At 42.5% G+C, this 16,535-nt stretch overlaps 1 protein-coding gene across 3 annotated transcripts in view; it reads left to right on the forward strand.

Annotated features, from left to right (window-relative positions):
* The window catches only part of RGL1 (ral guanine nucleotide dissociation stimulator like 1), a 294,657-nt gene that overhangs the window by 107,138 nt on the left and 170,984 nt on the right, over positions 1 to 16,535 (forward strand). For all 3 annotated transcript variants that reach the window (XM_003357576.5, XM_005667818.3, XM_021063811.1), the window contains exon 2: positions 5,391 to 5,554. In XM_003357576.5, the coding sequence (XP_003357624.3) occupies positions 5,423 to 5,554 (132 nt within the window). In that variant the 5' untranslated portion in view covers positions 5,391 to 5,422. The remainder of the gene's footprint in view (positions 1 to 5,390; positions 5,555 to 16,535) is intronic.

Raw genomic sequence — 16,535 nt, forward strand, 5'->3', positions numbered from 1 at the left:
GGGTTAAGGATCTGGCGTTGCTATGGCTGTGGTGTAGGCCGGCAGCTGTGCCTCCGCTTGGACCCCCTAGCCTGGGAACCTACATATGCTGTGGGTGTGGCCCTATATAGCAAAAAAAAAAAAAAAAATTTATGGAAGTAAATGTATTTAAAAAAGAAAGATTACACTTCTCATTCATAATAATCACATTATTATTATTATTATTTTCTTGTCTTTTGTCATTTCTAGGGCTGCTCCCACGGCACATGGAGGTTCCCAGGCTAGGGGTTGAATCGGAGCTACAGCTACCGGCCTATACCACAGCCACAGCAACATGGGATCTGAGCCGAGTCTGCAACCTACGCCACAACTCACAGCAGTGCCGGATCCTTAACCCACTGAGCAAGGCCAGGGATCAAACCCGCAACCTCATGGTTCCTAGTCGGATTTGTTAACCACTGAGCCACGATGGGAACTCCAATTTCATCAATTTTTAACTGCTATCAATTTCTCATAAGACAACTAGGATTTATAAATACTGATTAAAATGATCTTTGGATTTAACCTAACTTAAAAGACAAAATAAAATTGGGGGTTCCTGCTGAGGCTCAGTGGATTAAGGATCCAATGTTGCTGCAGCTGTGGCTCAGGTCATAGCTGTGGCTCAGATCATAGCTGCAGCTCAGATAAAATACCTGGCCTGGGAACTTCTATATGCCACAGATGTGGCCAAAAAAAAGAAAAAAAAAAAAAGACAAAATAAAATAAAACCTTTCAGCTTTGGTGGGAATGTTAGGGCTCTAGGATTTGAAAACAAAGAGACCTCAAAAACCCTTACATGGCTTTTCCCATCTGCAGATTGTTTCTCAGTGTCAAGTGAAAGTATTGTTCTTCCACTTTCATTAGACTTGTCTTACCTGTTCTTTCTTCTCTGTTTCGGGCAGTAGAGACAGGTATAATCACAACCCTTTTATGTTTAGGAAAAAAAAAAAAAAAAAAAAAAAAAAAGAAAGCTCTCAAGCAATTTTTAAATATTTGAGCAAAATTTTCGAGCAAAATTTTCTTTGTGTGCTCTGATCAGATATTTGCCTTTATAGACATACAGCTTCCTTTCTCCACTCCACCTCCAACTTAAGGATGATTTCATCATTCAGTGGCTAAGAAAAATTTTGTTTTGGGTATCAAGTGTTTTAGGATGACAGTTCTTCAAAACTGATTTCCCAAAGAGCTTATGAGAGCTATGATATTTCGACTAATTTATTAAGTAGAGTTGAAGATTTTGCCTTTTAGATTTACAGAGATTTCATCTTAATCTGTGAAATGGGCTCATATTAGTGGTATTTGCATGGAAGCTGGCTTGTAAGCCTTGACTGTGTGTTTTAGGAAAAAGGCAGTAGTTCAGCGTTAAGGCATGTAACCCATCAGAGGTAGAAGAAGGTCTACATATGCCTCACGTTTTGATTCTACCAAAAAAAATGGCTCCTCTATAGAGACGTCTTGTTCATTTTAGGAAAATAAGAAACTTATAATGCATGAGTTGTTTAAAGAAAGTATAGAATGTCACTTTAGGAGCTCCCTTTGTGGCAGGCACAGCAGAAACGAATCTGACTAGCAACCATGAGGTTTTGGGTCCCATCCCTGGCCTCGCTCAGCAGGTTAAGGATTCGGCGTTGCCATGAGCTGTGGTGTAGGTCGCAGAAGCAGCTTGGATCCCATGTTGCTGTGGCTTTGGTGTAGGCCAGCAGCTGTAGCTCTGATTAGACCCCTAGCCTGGGAATCTCCACATGCTGCAGGTGTGGCCCTAAAAAAAAGGCAATAATAATAATAATAATAATAATAATAATAAAATGTAACTAAATCTGAAGAGGAAAAAGATGGGCCAGCAGCAGGCCCGATGCAAAATGAAAATGCAGGAAAAAATTAGGAATTTTGAGACAGTGATGGCAGAGTATCGAACCAAGCTCCAGGCCCTTCTGAGCTTAAGCCATGTACAGGTCACACCTATAAAGCCAGCCCTGGTCAGAAGTTAAGATGGGAGTAAAAAGGAAACGGAATGATCTGATTTTTTTCATATTTTTCTTCCTCTATCCATCCCATTCTTCTCTAAGTTTCATCGTGTGACCATTCTCAAGGGGCACTGTTATGCCAGTTAACTAAGACACTGACACTTCAACTCTAGTCCATGGGGGAGGGGCACGAGAGGGAGCTCTCATTGCATCAGTGACGAGGTAGGGGCTGGGGGCCGAAGCTCTTCTGAATTGACCTTGAACAGAGAACGTGGACTTTGGAACTCTACAACTTTCTAGCAGTGCATAAAACTTACTTAATCTCTCTGAGTCAAATGTTTCATGGCTGTACAATGGTGATATTTACCTTGAAGAGTTATCCTATGGATTTGAGATAATGTGGAAAATACCTAGCCCCGTGACTGAGGTGCAATGAAAACTCAGTATAGATTGTATACATACGGTTGTTTTTTTGTGCACATGAGATACATTGAGCAGGAGTGAAAGGGCCTCGAGTCTCAGGTGGAGTGGAGGGTCTCAAAATGCTCGAAGAACCTGGCGAGAGCTGGCCACCTCTCTGCATCCCTTCTAGTTTAACACTCCAGAATTGCATCTTCTTTCCAAACAGGGCAAGGAACAATCTGTGGGAAATCAGTACATAGTAGCGTTCAGTCTCCCACCCTGAAAATGTGCCAACTTTCACCCACACTGCAGACATGAGAAAGCAGCTGTGGGCAGACAGTAGAGTAAGAGCCATGGGGTCACTGGACTACATGGCATTTACAGATGCTCCCTTGTTCACCCTGAGGTTCTGTGGTTTGTCTATTTTATCCAGTTACATTTCCATGATATACAAAAGATACTGCCAAAACCATCTGATGTGGTTTTTCCACTTTGTTTTGATTTATTATTTGTTGTTTATGGTGTCGTCTCCAATAACAACAGTGGAATTTCCTTCCCTACTAATTTGGCCGGTTTCCATTTTGTCTGTTTATTTTAATTTCCTTTTTTTTTTGGACTGCAACCTCCACATGACTCTCCTTTGTTTATTTCCTTGCATGTGTGTGTCAGCATCATTTATTAGCATGTCCACTCAGAAGAACTTTGTTCTTTAATTGTAAAGGTTCTGTTTCCCAGTTCCTAGTGGGTGTGTGTAAGTGCTCTGTGCATCTAAGTACTGCACAGTGGTTTTGGTTAGCAGCTTCCTCATTGCTGCTCTCTGCCAGCAGATTGCTTGTGTCCTGTGGCTTACAGATGGAGCATGTGAGCAGAGAAGTAACTTGGCCACAGAAGACCCTTTGCTCAAGCCCTCTGACCTACCGTCCCTGCCTGGCTCATCAGTGTCCATTTCCATTTACTTTCATTCACGCATTGGGTTACGTGAGCATCAGACCTGCATTTTGCAGACATGCTCAATTCCTCAAAGACATTTCTGTGAAAGTTACTTTATTGTTAACTAATGTCGCTGCTTACAGTATTAGCTGCCTGGGGGTGCAGATTGAATGTTAGACTTGGTACTTTCTTTCTTTTGTCTTTTTAGGGCTGCACCCCCAACATGTGGAGGTTCCCAGGCTAGGGGTCTAATCGGAGCTGTAGTCGCCGGCCTACACCACAGCCACAGCAACATCAGATCTGAGCCGCTTCTGCAACCTACACTGAAGCTCATGGCAATGCCAGATCCTTAACCCACTGAGTGAGGCCAGGGATCGAACCTGCAACTTCATGGTTCCTAGTCGGATTCGTTTCTGCTGCACCACGGTGGGAACTCCAGACTTGGTCCTTTCTTATGAAGAGTTTACAGCCCATTAAGTCAGTATGAGTTAAAGAGAAGGGATAATCTGACTTTTAATCTGTTACTTGAATATATTAGATCTGCTATCTTATTGTACTGGATTCTCATGATTTACTGACTTAACCCATCAGCAAACATCTGTTTAGTACTTATACTGTAGAGGACATCATCTCTAGTGTCAAGATACTCAAAAGCCCAGAAGATGGAAATAGAGTTGAAAGCAAATAATTATGATAAGTGTAATAGGTAGCATGATAGAAATCTGTCCAGAGTACATGTGAAGAGTGACACGGGAAGAGGGGTCCTTAGTCTCCTGGTGGAGTGGATGGAGGAGAGGAACACACAGGAAGGCTTAAAGATCCTGGATGTATTAGACATTGGTGAACTTTCCAATGGCTGAGACGGAGGGGCCGAGGAGGCAGCGGGCATGGTGGGAGAAGGGAGGTGGAGGAAGCCTTGGACGGCATGTTGAGGAGTTGGGATTTTATTCGCTGAGGAAAGTTCTAGGTAGGTGGAGCATCATTATCAGATTTGCCTCTTTAGAAAAACTAGCTTGAGAAGGACAGATGCAGGGGGAAGTGAAGTGAATCGAGGTAAGGTGATTTCCTAGGGCGGCATGTGCTAGGCAGGCACAATGTCATTCTGAACAAGCCAGTGGCCGGTGGAAAGATGTCAAAGAAGTAGATTTTATAGAATGGGCATGAATTTAAAAATGCAGTCTCTACAGCAACTGTTGATGAAGCAAAGACTCAGGAAAGTAACACAGCCAATAAATATCGAAGAGAACCCTCTTACACGGTTGGTGGAAATGTCAATTGGTACAGCCACGATAGTATGGAGGTTCCTCAAAAAATTAAAAATAGTACTACCATATGATCCAGCTGTCCCACACCTGGGAACCTATCTGGAGGAAACCATAATTCAAAAAGATACACTGGAATTCCTGTCGTGGCTCAGCAGAAACGAATCTTACTAGTATCCATGAAGACACAGGTTTGATCCCTGGCCTCACTCCCTGGGCTAAGGATCCAGTGTTAACGTGAGCTGTGGTATAGGTTGCAATGTGGCTCAGATCTGTCATTGCTGTGGCTGTGGCGTAGGCCAGCAGCTACAGCTCCGATTTGACCCCTAGCCTGGGAACCTCCATATGCCATGGGTGTGGCCCTAAAAAGACAAAAAAAAAAAAAAAAAAGAAAAAGAAAAAAAAGATACATGCACCCAGCCAGTGTTTCATCAACATGCTCCGCATGACATGAAAACACAAAAACATCACTCAGCCTTGTCTTGCATCCACCCATTTCCATCCCTGCCACTGAGAGGCCAGAGCAAAGGGACGAGCAGATGGAACAGGCAGAGGATGCTTTTTACTTTGCTTTAAAATTTTTATCACGTCGTCCATTATCAAAATGCATCCCTGCCTCCAGAAGCCTGCATTAAAACACCAATCATGAATATCTAACATATAAAAAGTGGGCATAAAAGTTGTTGCCTACTGTGATACTGTTGTCAGCGGTCTCATTAGCTACAAATCAAGCTGATAATTTCCTTTCCTATCTCTTTTTTTAATGTCACGTAATGTTTTAACCTGGATCCCACTTTCTTCTTCCACACAGATCCGTAATGCCTCCTGCCTGGCTCTTCCAGGATGGAGGGGAAGCCTGTGGGAGAGCCTGCTCATGTGTTGTCTAAACTCAAACTTTCCACCAAGGCAGAAAACACAGGACCCTGGCTGGTGGAAGACCATGCTCGCATATGGGATGTTTTAAAGACAGAGGAGGTAAGACAACTCCAAGTGACACAGTTGGTGCAATGATGGGTTTTCTTAGACTTGAGACTGTCATTCTTATTGTAGCCATTATCAGAGGTCAGCTTGGCATTTTTTTATTGGGGAGCCATAGGCACAACCCTAACTGGAGAACGAGAAGTCAGGGGCCCGCCCCTTGGATATTAATAATTCCACAGTGATTCAGCCAAGCCTTGGCAGATAGGACTTAAAACATACAAGTAGATATTGTCCTTATAGAATCCTACCACATCTAAATGGGAAATCAGATCATGGTGAACGAGTTGATTCCTAAGAATCAATTATAGCAAGTGGAATTATCTCAATTCATTCTTTGACAGCAGAATTTAGGAGGCTAAATATCAGATAGAGTTCTTTGGTTGCAAGCAATAGAAATGGACTCTGATTAAGGAAAATGGGAAAATTTTGGAGGGTATCGAGAGGCTCACAGAGCCGATGGGAAGTTTGGAGAATTGTGTTTGGAAACAGGACAGGAACCAAGTCAGCAGAACTACTCCGAGCCCTGCCCCTGGTGTAAATTCCAAACTGGTCTTTACTCTCTCCCTGTTCTCACATTTCTCTGCTCAAGATGCACAACAATGGGAGGGAGGGGCTCATTGCCAAACTTAGTCACATGTCTTTCTGCTGGTTAGTCTGTAAAAAGAAAAAAAAAAAATCTTCCACAAGAAGTCATCATGCCAGGTCCTCAGAGCACTTGTGTTTGGAGTCCAAATCGCTAATATCTGCATGTTGTGACAATCTCCTCCAAGAAATTAACATAACACCTTCGGTCTTAACCATGTGAAATACAGCAGAAGAAATTGCAAACCCTTTATATAGAAATACTTGCACAACAGATTGTTTTATAAAAGCCGTAACACTCCACAGAGAGCTGCTGAAGTCTTTGGACATCTCACCTAACGAGGCCAAAACTAGGATCAGAGAAGTGAGTTACCAAGGGCACAAAATGTCAGCAGGCACTCACTCTTAGGGTTGTGCCCTGCACGTGCACAAACTTGAAAGTTACTGCGTCTTTATATTTTGCATGCTAGGTGCCTTGCTCACCTTACCCTAGTCCTGGCCCAGGCACCCAATTCTATGCTAGTTTCTTCCCCAAAGTTAACCACTATCCTGAATTTCGCATTTATCATCCTCATGCATTTTTCAGCATATATGTTACATACATGGTATTATATATCTAATACGTAGTCTTGATTTAACCTTTAAAATTTTCTATAAGCTTTATACTCTACTTCTACACCTTGCTTTTTTTTTTTTTTTTTTTTTTTTTTTAGTCTTTTTTTGCCATTTCTTGGGCTGCTCCCGCAGCATATGGAGGTTCCCAGGCTAGGGGTTGAATCGGAGCTGTAGCCACCGGCCTACACCACAGCCATAGCAACTCGAGATCTGAGCCGCGTCTGCAACCTACACCACAGCTCACGGCAATGCCAGATCCTTAACCCACTGAGCAAGGCCAGGGATTGAACCCACAACCTCATGATTCCTAATCGGATTTGTTAACCACTGAGATACAATGGAAACTCCTACTCCTTGCTTTTTTTAAACTTAACATTTTTTTCTTTTTAGTGCCCCACCTGCTGCATATGGAGGTTCCCAGGCTAGGGGTCTAAAGGAAGCTACAGCTGCCAGCCTACGCCAGAGCCACAGCAATGCCAGATCCTAGCCGCATCTGCGACCTATACCACAGCTCATGGCAATGCCAGATCCTTAACCCACGGAGCAAGGCCAGGGATCGAACCTGCAACCTCATGGTTCCTAATGGGATTCGTTTCCACTGTGCCATGATGGGAACTCCTAAACTTAACATTTTGTTTCTATTTTATGTTTTCTACAATAATACATGAGTTCTATTTATTTTAACTGCTTTTTATATTCTATTGATTAATGGAGTCAAATGTATCCATTTTCTTATTGATGAACCTCATTTTTTTTTTCAATACAAGGCAATGTAGTACATGTTTCTGCATAGGAACCTAGAAGTGACATGCTGGATGATAAAGTATGAAAACCTTTGGTTTCACTAGTTATTACGTGAGTTTATATCCCCACGAGCAGCATAAGGGAATGTTCCCTTCCCAGCTATTGATAGCATCAGATGTTTAAAGATTGGTTAGTCTGATGTTTTGAAATGAGGCCTTATTTTAACATGAATTTTTTCATATGGATAATCAATTATCTTAGTACTATTTTTGAACATCCATCATTTCTTCTTTACTTTGCGATGTTATGTTTCAGGTGTCACGTCTGTTTCCATATTCTCTCTGCTGCTGTGGTACTCCTTCAGCTACTTCAGGTTTGAAGGAAACCTGAAGGTCCCACTACTGAGTTATTGCTCTTCAAGACTGTCTTGGCTCTTTTCCCCTATTCCATGTCCTTGCCAAGTTTGGGAATCATCATATTTCTTAATTTTTCCAGTCTAATTGGTACAAATTAGAACCTCATTTTTGCTTATCAACTCCTTCTCAACTCCATCTCCAATATTTTTTCCTTTCCTTTTAGAGTTTACTTTTCTGAGGGTCTAACTTTAGCAAAAGGCTTTTGTGGTGTTTGTTGTTGCTGTCTGAAGATATCTTTATTTTGAGTCCACTTTTATTTTTTATTTTGATTCTATTTTGATTGTTTTTTTAGGGCTGCACCCGCAGCACGTGGAGGTTCCCAGGCCAAGGGTCTAATTGGTGCTGTAGCCCCCAGCCTATGCCAGAGCCACAGCAACTCGGGATCTGAGCCGCATCTGCAAACTACACCACAGCTCACGGCAACGCTGGATCCTTAACCCACTGAGCAAGGCCAGGGATCAAATCTGCAACCTCATGGTTCCTAGTTGGATTCATTTCCGCTGCGCCATGACGGGAACTCAAGTCCACTTTTAAAATGATAATTTCGATAGGTATGGAATTCCAGGTTACTTTCTCTCAGGGCATTGGAAATATTTCAGTCTTCTGCCTTCTATTGTTTCTGTTGTAAACTAGCTAAAAGTCTAAGTTATATTTCTTTGAATATACAGCTCTTGGAGTTCCCGTCGTGGCATAGTGGTTAACGAATCTGACTGGGAACCATGAGGTTGCAGGTTCGATCCCTGGCCTTTCTCAGTGGGTGAAGGATCTGGCATTGCCATAAGCTGTGGTGAAGGTTGCAAACGAGGCTCAGATCCTGCATAGCTGTGGCTCTGGCATAGGCCAGTAGCTACAGCGCCGATTAGACCCCTAGCCTGGGAACCTCCATATGCCACGGGAGCGGCTCAAGAAATGGCAAAAAAGACCAAAAAAAAAAAAAAAAAGTCTATACAGCTCTTCCTTGACTTACAATGGGGTTACATCCGGATAATCCCATCATAAATTGAAAATATTATAAATCAAAAATACATTTAATACATATAATCCAGCAAACATCATAGTTTTTCCTAGCCTACCTTAAACATGCCCAGAATATTTACAGTGCGGCAAAATCATCTACACACAAAGTGTATTTAATAATAAATGTTGAATACCTCATGTAATGTATTATATACTGGACTGAAAGTGAAAAAACAGAATGGTATAAGTGTATTGGTTGTTTACTTTGTGATTGTGTGGCTGACTGAGAGCTGTGGTTCGTTACTACTGCCAGCATCATGATAGTTTTATACTGTATACTGCTAGCCTGAGAAAAGATCAAAATTCAGTTTGAAGTACAGTTTCTACTGAATGCATATCACTTTTGCACCATCATGGAGTTGAAAAGTCATTAAATTAAACCACTGTGAGTTGGAGACCATTTATAATGTCTTTTTTCTCTAATTACATAGATATTCTCTACATTTTTGCTCTTTTGCAGTTTCCCTCTTCTGTGCTTAGTTGTGGGTTTCTTTTTACTTAACCTCTTGGAAGTTGTAGGGCTTTCTGCATACGTGGTTGGTATCTTTCATCAATTTAGATGTATCTTTGAAATTTTCTTCTCCAATAATTGCTTTTGCCTCATTTTCCTTCTGTAACTGCAACAAGATTTATGCTCATGTTCCTAAACCTCTTTTTTAAAGTTGCTATCTCTTTTCCTGTCTGTATTATATTCTGATTAATTTTAGATCTATTTTCTAATTCACTAATTTTATCTTCAGTGATGTCTAATTTGCCCTTTAATCATGGAGTTTTAAATTTTGATTATTCTATTTTTACTTCTAGTAGTGTAGTTTGGTTTTGTTAACATCTTCTAGGCTTTTTTCAGTTTCTTGTTTTCCATTCATATTTTTATTTTTAAAGACAATTTGTTGGGAACATTGAAGAATTTGAGATTTTACACTGTTTGCAAGTTAGCTGAAAGAAGACGTGAGACCCTTGTCTCGGAGACAAAGGGCTTTAATAGTTAAAGAAGAAGCAGTGGCCAGTGTCAGCATGTTTGTTTTGGTTCCCCATGTTCCAGTTCCTATGGGAATGGCACAGGGGGCTGTGGATAGCTGCTTGCACAGGAGAGGATCACTGACCTTGGGAGTCTTGTCAGTTTGTAGTAGACAGTAAGCAAGCCTGTGCTTTCTCCTAGTGGGAGACATTACCTTATCCTTGAGGGTTACTAACTGCAAACACAAGTCTGAAACATGGTGCAGGTAAAGATCAGCCTGGGCCTTGTTTTTTTTTTTTTTTCTTCCCCCCCCTCCCCCCCGCTCACAAAGCAAGACATGCTGAGGCTCCTGCAGGAGTGTTTCTTTCTTTCTTTCTTTCTTTTTTTTGTCCTTTTGTCTTTTTTGTCTTTCTTGGGCAGCACCCACGGCTTTTCTAAGTTGGCTATTCTGATAGCTACGGGGTTTATTCAACTGTTTTTTTTCTGTTTGCTTTTGCACTTGGTGTTTTTTTCATTGTGAGTATTACGATTTTTTTTTTTTTTTTTTTTTTTCTTTTTTTAGGCCCATGCCTGTGGCATATGGAGGTTCCCAGGCTAGGGGTCAAATTGGAGCTACAGCTGCTGGCCTTTGTCACAGCCACAGCAACGCAGGATCTGAGCCGCATCTGCGACCTATACCATAGCTCACGGCAACGCTGGATTCTTAACCGACTGAGTGAGGCCAAGGATCGAACCCACATCCTCATGGATCCTAGTTGGGTTCCTTTACCACTGAGCCAAGAAGGGAACTCTGGGAATTCCAAGTTTTATGATTTTTGTAGGTGGGTTCATTTTTCTTGGAATAAAAGGAGTTTTCTCCAAAGAAAAATTGCATTCGCTTCTGGGAACATAATCAGCTGGAAGTCAAATTAAAATAATTCTTAGCTTAAGGTTTTTCAGACTACTCAGTGTGAATACAGGCTAGAAATCTATAGATGGGTATGCTTGTGGTGACTCATTCTAAGGGGAAATGACCCCTTCCCTACCCCTAGTTAGCACCATATGTCAAGATAAACAGTTTTCCTTATGTTGTCATGGAGAGTTATTTTTCAATCACAGGATACAATTTAGGTGTTTCTGATGAGCATGCAGCTTTTTTCTATATGGTGATTCAGGGACACATCACTGTATTCTTGAAGCTCCACCATCCTCTGGGGCCTAGGAATCTTCTGTGTTCAGCTAGCAATTAGCAAAAAAAGAGATTGAAGAAGACATGCCCAGTTCTTAACCCTCTTGGACCAGAGTGTCATGTATCATATCACTTTACATTCTGTCACTGAGCACTAAGAACTGAGAACCATCGCACTACGGGGACGTGAGGGAGGTGAGGTGGGGAGATGTAATCTCAGGCTGGGCAGCCACTTACCAGCCATGACTCAGTTCTACAGAAATGGAAGCACAGATTGAATTTTGGTGGGCAGTTAAGTAAGTGTCACAGAAACCAAAGCTTAAGTTTATCTGGTTTGGCCGACACCTGTGAGTGGAAGCTGACTTCAATGCTCATCTCTCTGGGTTCCCTTTTCACGCAGGTTTTGGCTTTTACAAATTTTTTATTTCTTGCCAGCCTATCAGTATATTGAAAAAGGCATTTTAGTTTTATTTATCAAACATTTTTTAGTTGTTTGTTTTGGGAGAATTCATTCGGGTATTCAGTCCATGATACTGCTGGAAATGTGAGTTCTGTACTCTTCTGTGACTTCTTTAAATAAAGTGTGTCTTAAAAATACATTTTTTTTAAGGCGTTCCCATCGTGGCTCAGAGGAAAACGAATCCGACCAGCATCCATGAGGATACAGGTTCAATCCCTGGCCTCACTCATTGGCTTAAGGATCTGGCATTGCCGTGAGCTGTGGTGCAGGTCAAAGATACAAGCTCAGATCTGGCATTGCTGTGGCTGTGGCGTAGGCTGGTGGCTACAGATCCAATTAGACCCCTAGCTTGGAAGGTCCATATGCCTCAGGCAAGGCCCTAAAAAGACAAAAAAAAAAAAAAAAAAAAAAAAATTGTTTCACTTGGTCAGAAAGTGTTATCTATATAGTGTTGAATCTTTACTATTTTTATTTTTGCCACATTTAGTTAAACACCTTCTTACACAGTATTTATTTATTTATTTATTTATTTATTTTTGTCTTTTTTTTGCTATTTCTTGGGCCGCTCCTGCGGCATATGGAGGTTCCCAGGCTAGGGGTCTAATCGGAGCTGTAGCCACCGGCCTACACCAGAGCCACAGCAACGCGGGATCCGAGCCGCGTCTGCAACCTACACCACAGCTCACGGCAACACCGGATCATCAACCCACTGAGCAAGGGCAGGGACCGAACCCGCAACCTCATGGTTCCTAGTCGGATTCGTTAACCACTGCACCACGACGGGAACTCCTTACACAGTATTTATAAATGACTTCTTAGAATCATTTACAAATTTTGTGCAAACACAAGTCAGCTTGTCAAATATCTTTGAAATTAAAACATTATTTCTGGAGTTCCCGTCATGGTGCAGTAGAAACAAATCCAAATAGGAACCATGAGGTTGCAGGTTCAATCCCTGGTCTCGCTCAGTGGGTTAAGGATCTGGTGTTGCTGTGACTGTGGTGTAGGCTGGCAGCTGTAGGTACGGTTTGACCCCTGGCCTGCAAACCTCCATATGCTGAGGGTGCGGCCCTAAAAAGCGAACAAGCAAAGAAACATTATTTCATCTTTAATGAGTGATTAGTTTTAACTATTGTAAATGGACCCTTGAAACATAAATATAAATGAAAAACTCAAGAAATGAACTGGAGTTCATTCTTAAAGGAAAAGTAGAAATTAGCCCAGCAAATGGGATTTTAGAAGGGGAAACCAGAGCAGATGTTTCTGGAAGAGGGAAAACTGTATAGAGGGCAGTGTTAGAATGTTCTGCAGTTTGGAGCATCTGCAGCAGAAGAGGAATGGCAAGACATGAAACCGAGAGGGAACAAATAATGAAAAGTCTTAGATACATCATTCAGAAACTCAGAAATTGTCCTGCGGGCCTTGGGGAGCCAGCAGAGGGTTTTAAGCAGGGGTAGTGACACAGTCAGATTTGATTTTTAGAAATGGTCCTTTGGGAGTTCCAGCTGTGGCTCAGTGGAAATGAATCCGAATAGTATCCATGACGATGTGGGTTTGATCCCTGGCCTTGCTCAGTGGGTCCGGGATCCGGCTTTGCTATGAGCTGTGGTGTAGCTCGCAGTCTCGGCTCGGATCCTGAGTTGCTGTGGTGTAGGCCAGCAGCTGTGGTGCTGTAGTTCCGATATAACCCCTAGCCTGGGAACTTCCATATGCCACAGGTTCAGCCCTAAAAAGCAAAAAAAAAAAAAAAAAAAAAAAAGAAAAGAAAACAAAAAGAAACGCTATCTGTCAGACATATGAACCATGGCTTTGAACACTTCAAAACCGCCCTAGGCCACTTTGGCCCTTTGGTCTCCTTCCCGGCCTGCACTATGCTCGTCAGCGCTCAGCTGGGGACTCCTTGGGAATGTTCTTTTTCCTTTGTGATGGGAATTCTTTCTTTCCAGCTAGGCTATCTGTCCTTGAGACCATGCCCGTTAGTTTCAATTCTACTCCACTTAGAAACCCCAAAGCACTGGCATACGGCTGGACAAAAGCTGAGATAAATACCTGATGATTTATTGATTGATGAATCACTTTGTGGTAATTACATAACCATGTAATCATGATTTCATAGTAATATGTTGTTTCTCTAAACTGTAACATCGACCCAGATACTGCCGACTCTGGGTTAAAAGGTGATTTATTTGATTCATCCTTGGGCAGTACTAAGTGGTGGTGATTTTTTGGTCTCGGTCATTTCTGATCGAAATTGCATCAGCTCATTCATCATGCAGTGGACTTATCTGTGCTTAATGTCTTACATTTGCGGGAAGGCTTCCAAGATAAGCAGTGTTCTCTGTGGCTGTGAAACAGAGATGTTCTCTGTGTGAAATTAAACTAGTGAATGCCTGCACGGAGACTAGACATATGACCTCTCCCTCTCTATTCAGTGCAGGAATGGGGCCTCACATTGTAGCATCGCCTTCTTGGAGGAAGAAGTCGTGTGTGTTCATCATGCATACTTTGCAGATTAAATCATACTCATCCGAGGGACAGGAAGAGGGAGAATTTTAAAAAAAGAAAAAGTCGATGACAATTTGGACAAGCAGTGGGAGTGCATTGTGTTCGTCTCTGAAGAGCCAGCTCTTTGCTGAACTTAAAGGCTGTGGTTCAATGACAGCGATAAGGTTCTTCTTTGTGATTCTGAATGACTTCTTCTCTCTGCCAGAAATTTTCACATGAGGCAAAGGGATAGAAATGCCCTGCCCAGGAGCTTATTAACATAGAAACATGCTTTGAAGTATTTTTACCGAAATGAGTAAAGTAGGCGTTAGCCTCAGTAGTGAGAAGTGGAATATTGAGACAGCATAGTATTCAATTGGGACCTGTGAGGGAGAGAAAATGTCATTTAAAATGTCATTTATTGGAGTTCCCCTTGTGGTGCAGTAATTAACGAATCTGACTAGGAACTATGAGGTTGTGGGTTTGATCCTTGGCCTTGCTCAGTGGGTTAAGGATCCCGCGTTGCTGTGAGCTGATCCCGCATCGCTGTGGCTCTGGCGTAGGCTGGCAGCTACAGCTCTGATTCAACCCCTAGCCTGGAAACCTCCATATGCTGTGGGAGCGGCCCTAGAAAAGGGAAAAAAACAAACAAACAAAAAATGTCATTTATTGAGCACCTACTTTGTGTCAAGGACTGTCCTTGGCACCTTCATATTCATCAATATATTTGTCCCAGCCATAGGGACTTTTTTTTTTTTTTTTTTTTTTTTGGCTGCCTTGGAACAAATGGAATTCTTAGGCCAGGAATCAGATCCAGCTGTAGTTGTGACTTATGCCACAGCTGTGGCAATGCCGGATCCTTAACCCAATGTGTGGGGCTGGGAATTGAACCTGCATGCCAGAGCTCCAGAGAAGCTGTCAATCCTGTTGTGCTACCCTGGGAACTCCCATAGGGACGTTTTTCATCAGGATTTTGAAGATCAGAGGTTAAGGCACATGCTCAAAGATATGTCACTGCTAGGTGGCAGAGTAACATTCAAACTCAGGTTTGTCTCCATCCATTTGTAGTCTTATCTCCTCCTGAAGCTGGCTACCAAAATTATTTAAATCAATCTGATTCTGCATTTGGTTTCCCTGCATAGACTTCAGCTAATCCTGGCCAGGGCATCATCCTCAGCATGATACATGGTACCACTCTTGCTCTCCCAGAGCCTGGCTTAGCAATGTCATGTGTGAACAGACACCAAGGTATATCCTGAGTCATAACTTTCCTCTATTCCTCCAAGTGTTACTCCAGTGTGTGTGGCTGGGTGTCCATCTCTGTTCTCCCAGGTAGTGTCCTGGGATCTCACGGACACTCACCCTGCCCTTTACTCCATCCCATTTAAAAGGAGCCCGAGACCGCTGCTAAGCTCTTCTTAGCTTTTTTCTGTGTAACTGAGTTCTGCTCCACATACCCCAAGCTAGTGATGGGGTCCAAATGTGTGAACAGCCTGATTGTTTGGACCCGGGATGTTTTCGCCCGTTTCCTGAACTGCTGTTGCTTCCTTGGACATTAAAGCCTGTCAGAATCACATCAGTTTCCCTCTGCCCTTGAGACACCGCTCACCGAACAGTCTGCTAGCACCACGGGGCACACACCTGCTCTCAGGGAGGTCTCTCTAGCTCCAATCTGCTCACCTTAGAGCCTCTTATTTTTGTCTATTGGCTCTTGCTGCCAGAGTCCCAAATAGCCCAGTGTATGACTGTTTGAGTTACAGCATGACTTTTCCAGTAATCGTCATAGTCTAAACTAAAGGGGGTCCTCCAGATATCATTTGGTTACGTTTTAGTGTTAGAAGCGTACACCTCTTCAAGGAAGACATCCTTGACCCTTCTGGTCAGGGTAAGTGACCCGACTGCGTGGGCCCATTTCTGCTTTTCTAACTCCTAAGACGCATCACGTGAATGGTGCTTGTATGTTTAGGTACCACTGTCTCCCAAACCGGAATGTAAGCTCCTCAAAGGCAGGACCTCGTTCATATTCATCTGTAGACGCCAGTGTTATTTCCAGTGCTTGGCACTTAGTAGGTACTTAATAAATATTTACCAAATAGAGAAAAAAATATGGATGGATTAAGAGCATGGGCTCTGGCGTCAGATTTGCTGTGTGACCTTGTCAAATTTCTTAACCTCTCTGCAATTCCGTTTCCTCATTTGTGAAAATTGTATACTAATAGGGTCTGTGTGAATTAATTGAGTGATAGTATGTAAAGTGCTTACTTAGAACAGTGCCTCCTGCTTACTAAGCAACAGATGGAATCTTTATTATCGAATGAAACAGTGAGGGGGGAAGAGTATAATGTGTGACACCATACTGGCCTACCCATTTTAGGACTTCCCGTGTGGCTCATACTGGCCTACAATTTTACTGGAGTTGCTTTTGGCCCCTGCCCTCTGAATTAAAGATGTCCCCCACATTCTGGAAGGCCCCACACTCTGGGATCCTTCCTTTGTTCTTAAACGACTCCAGAATTTGAACTGGTGGACAC

The sequence above is a fragment of the Sus scrofa genome, chromosome 9 (genome assembly GCF_000003025.6).
Source record: "Sus scrofa isolate TJ Tabasco breed Duroc chromosome 9, Sscrofa11.1, whole genome shotgun sequence".
Classification (NCBI taxonomy): Eukaryota; Metazoa; Chordata; class Mammalia; order Artiodactyla; family Suidae; genus Sus; species Sus scrofa.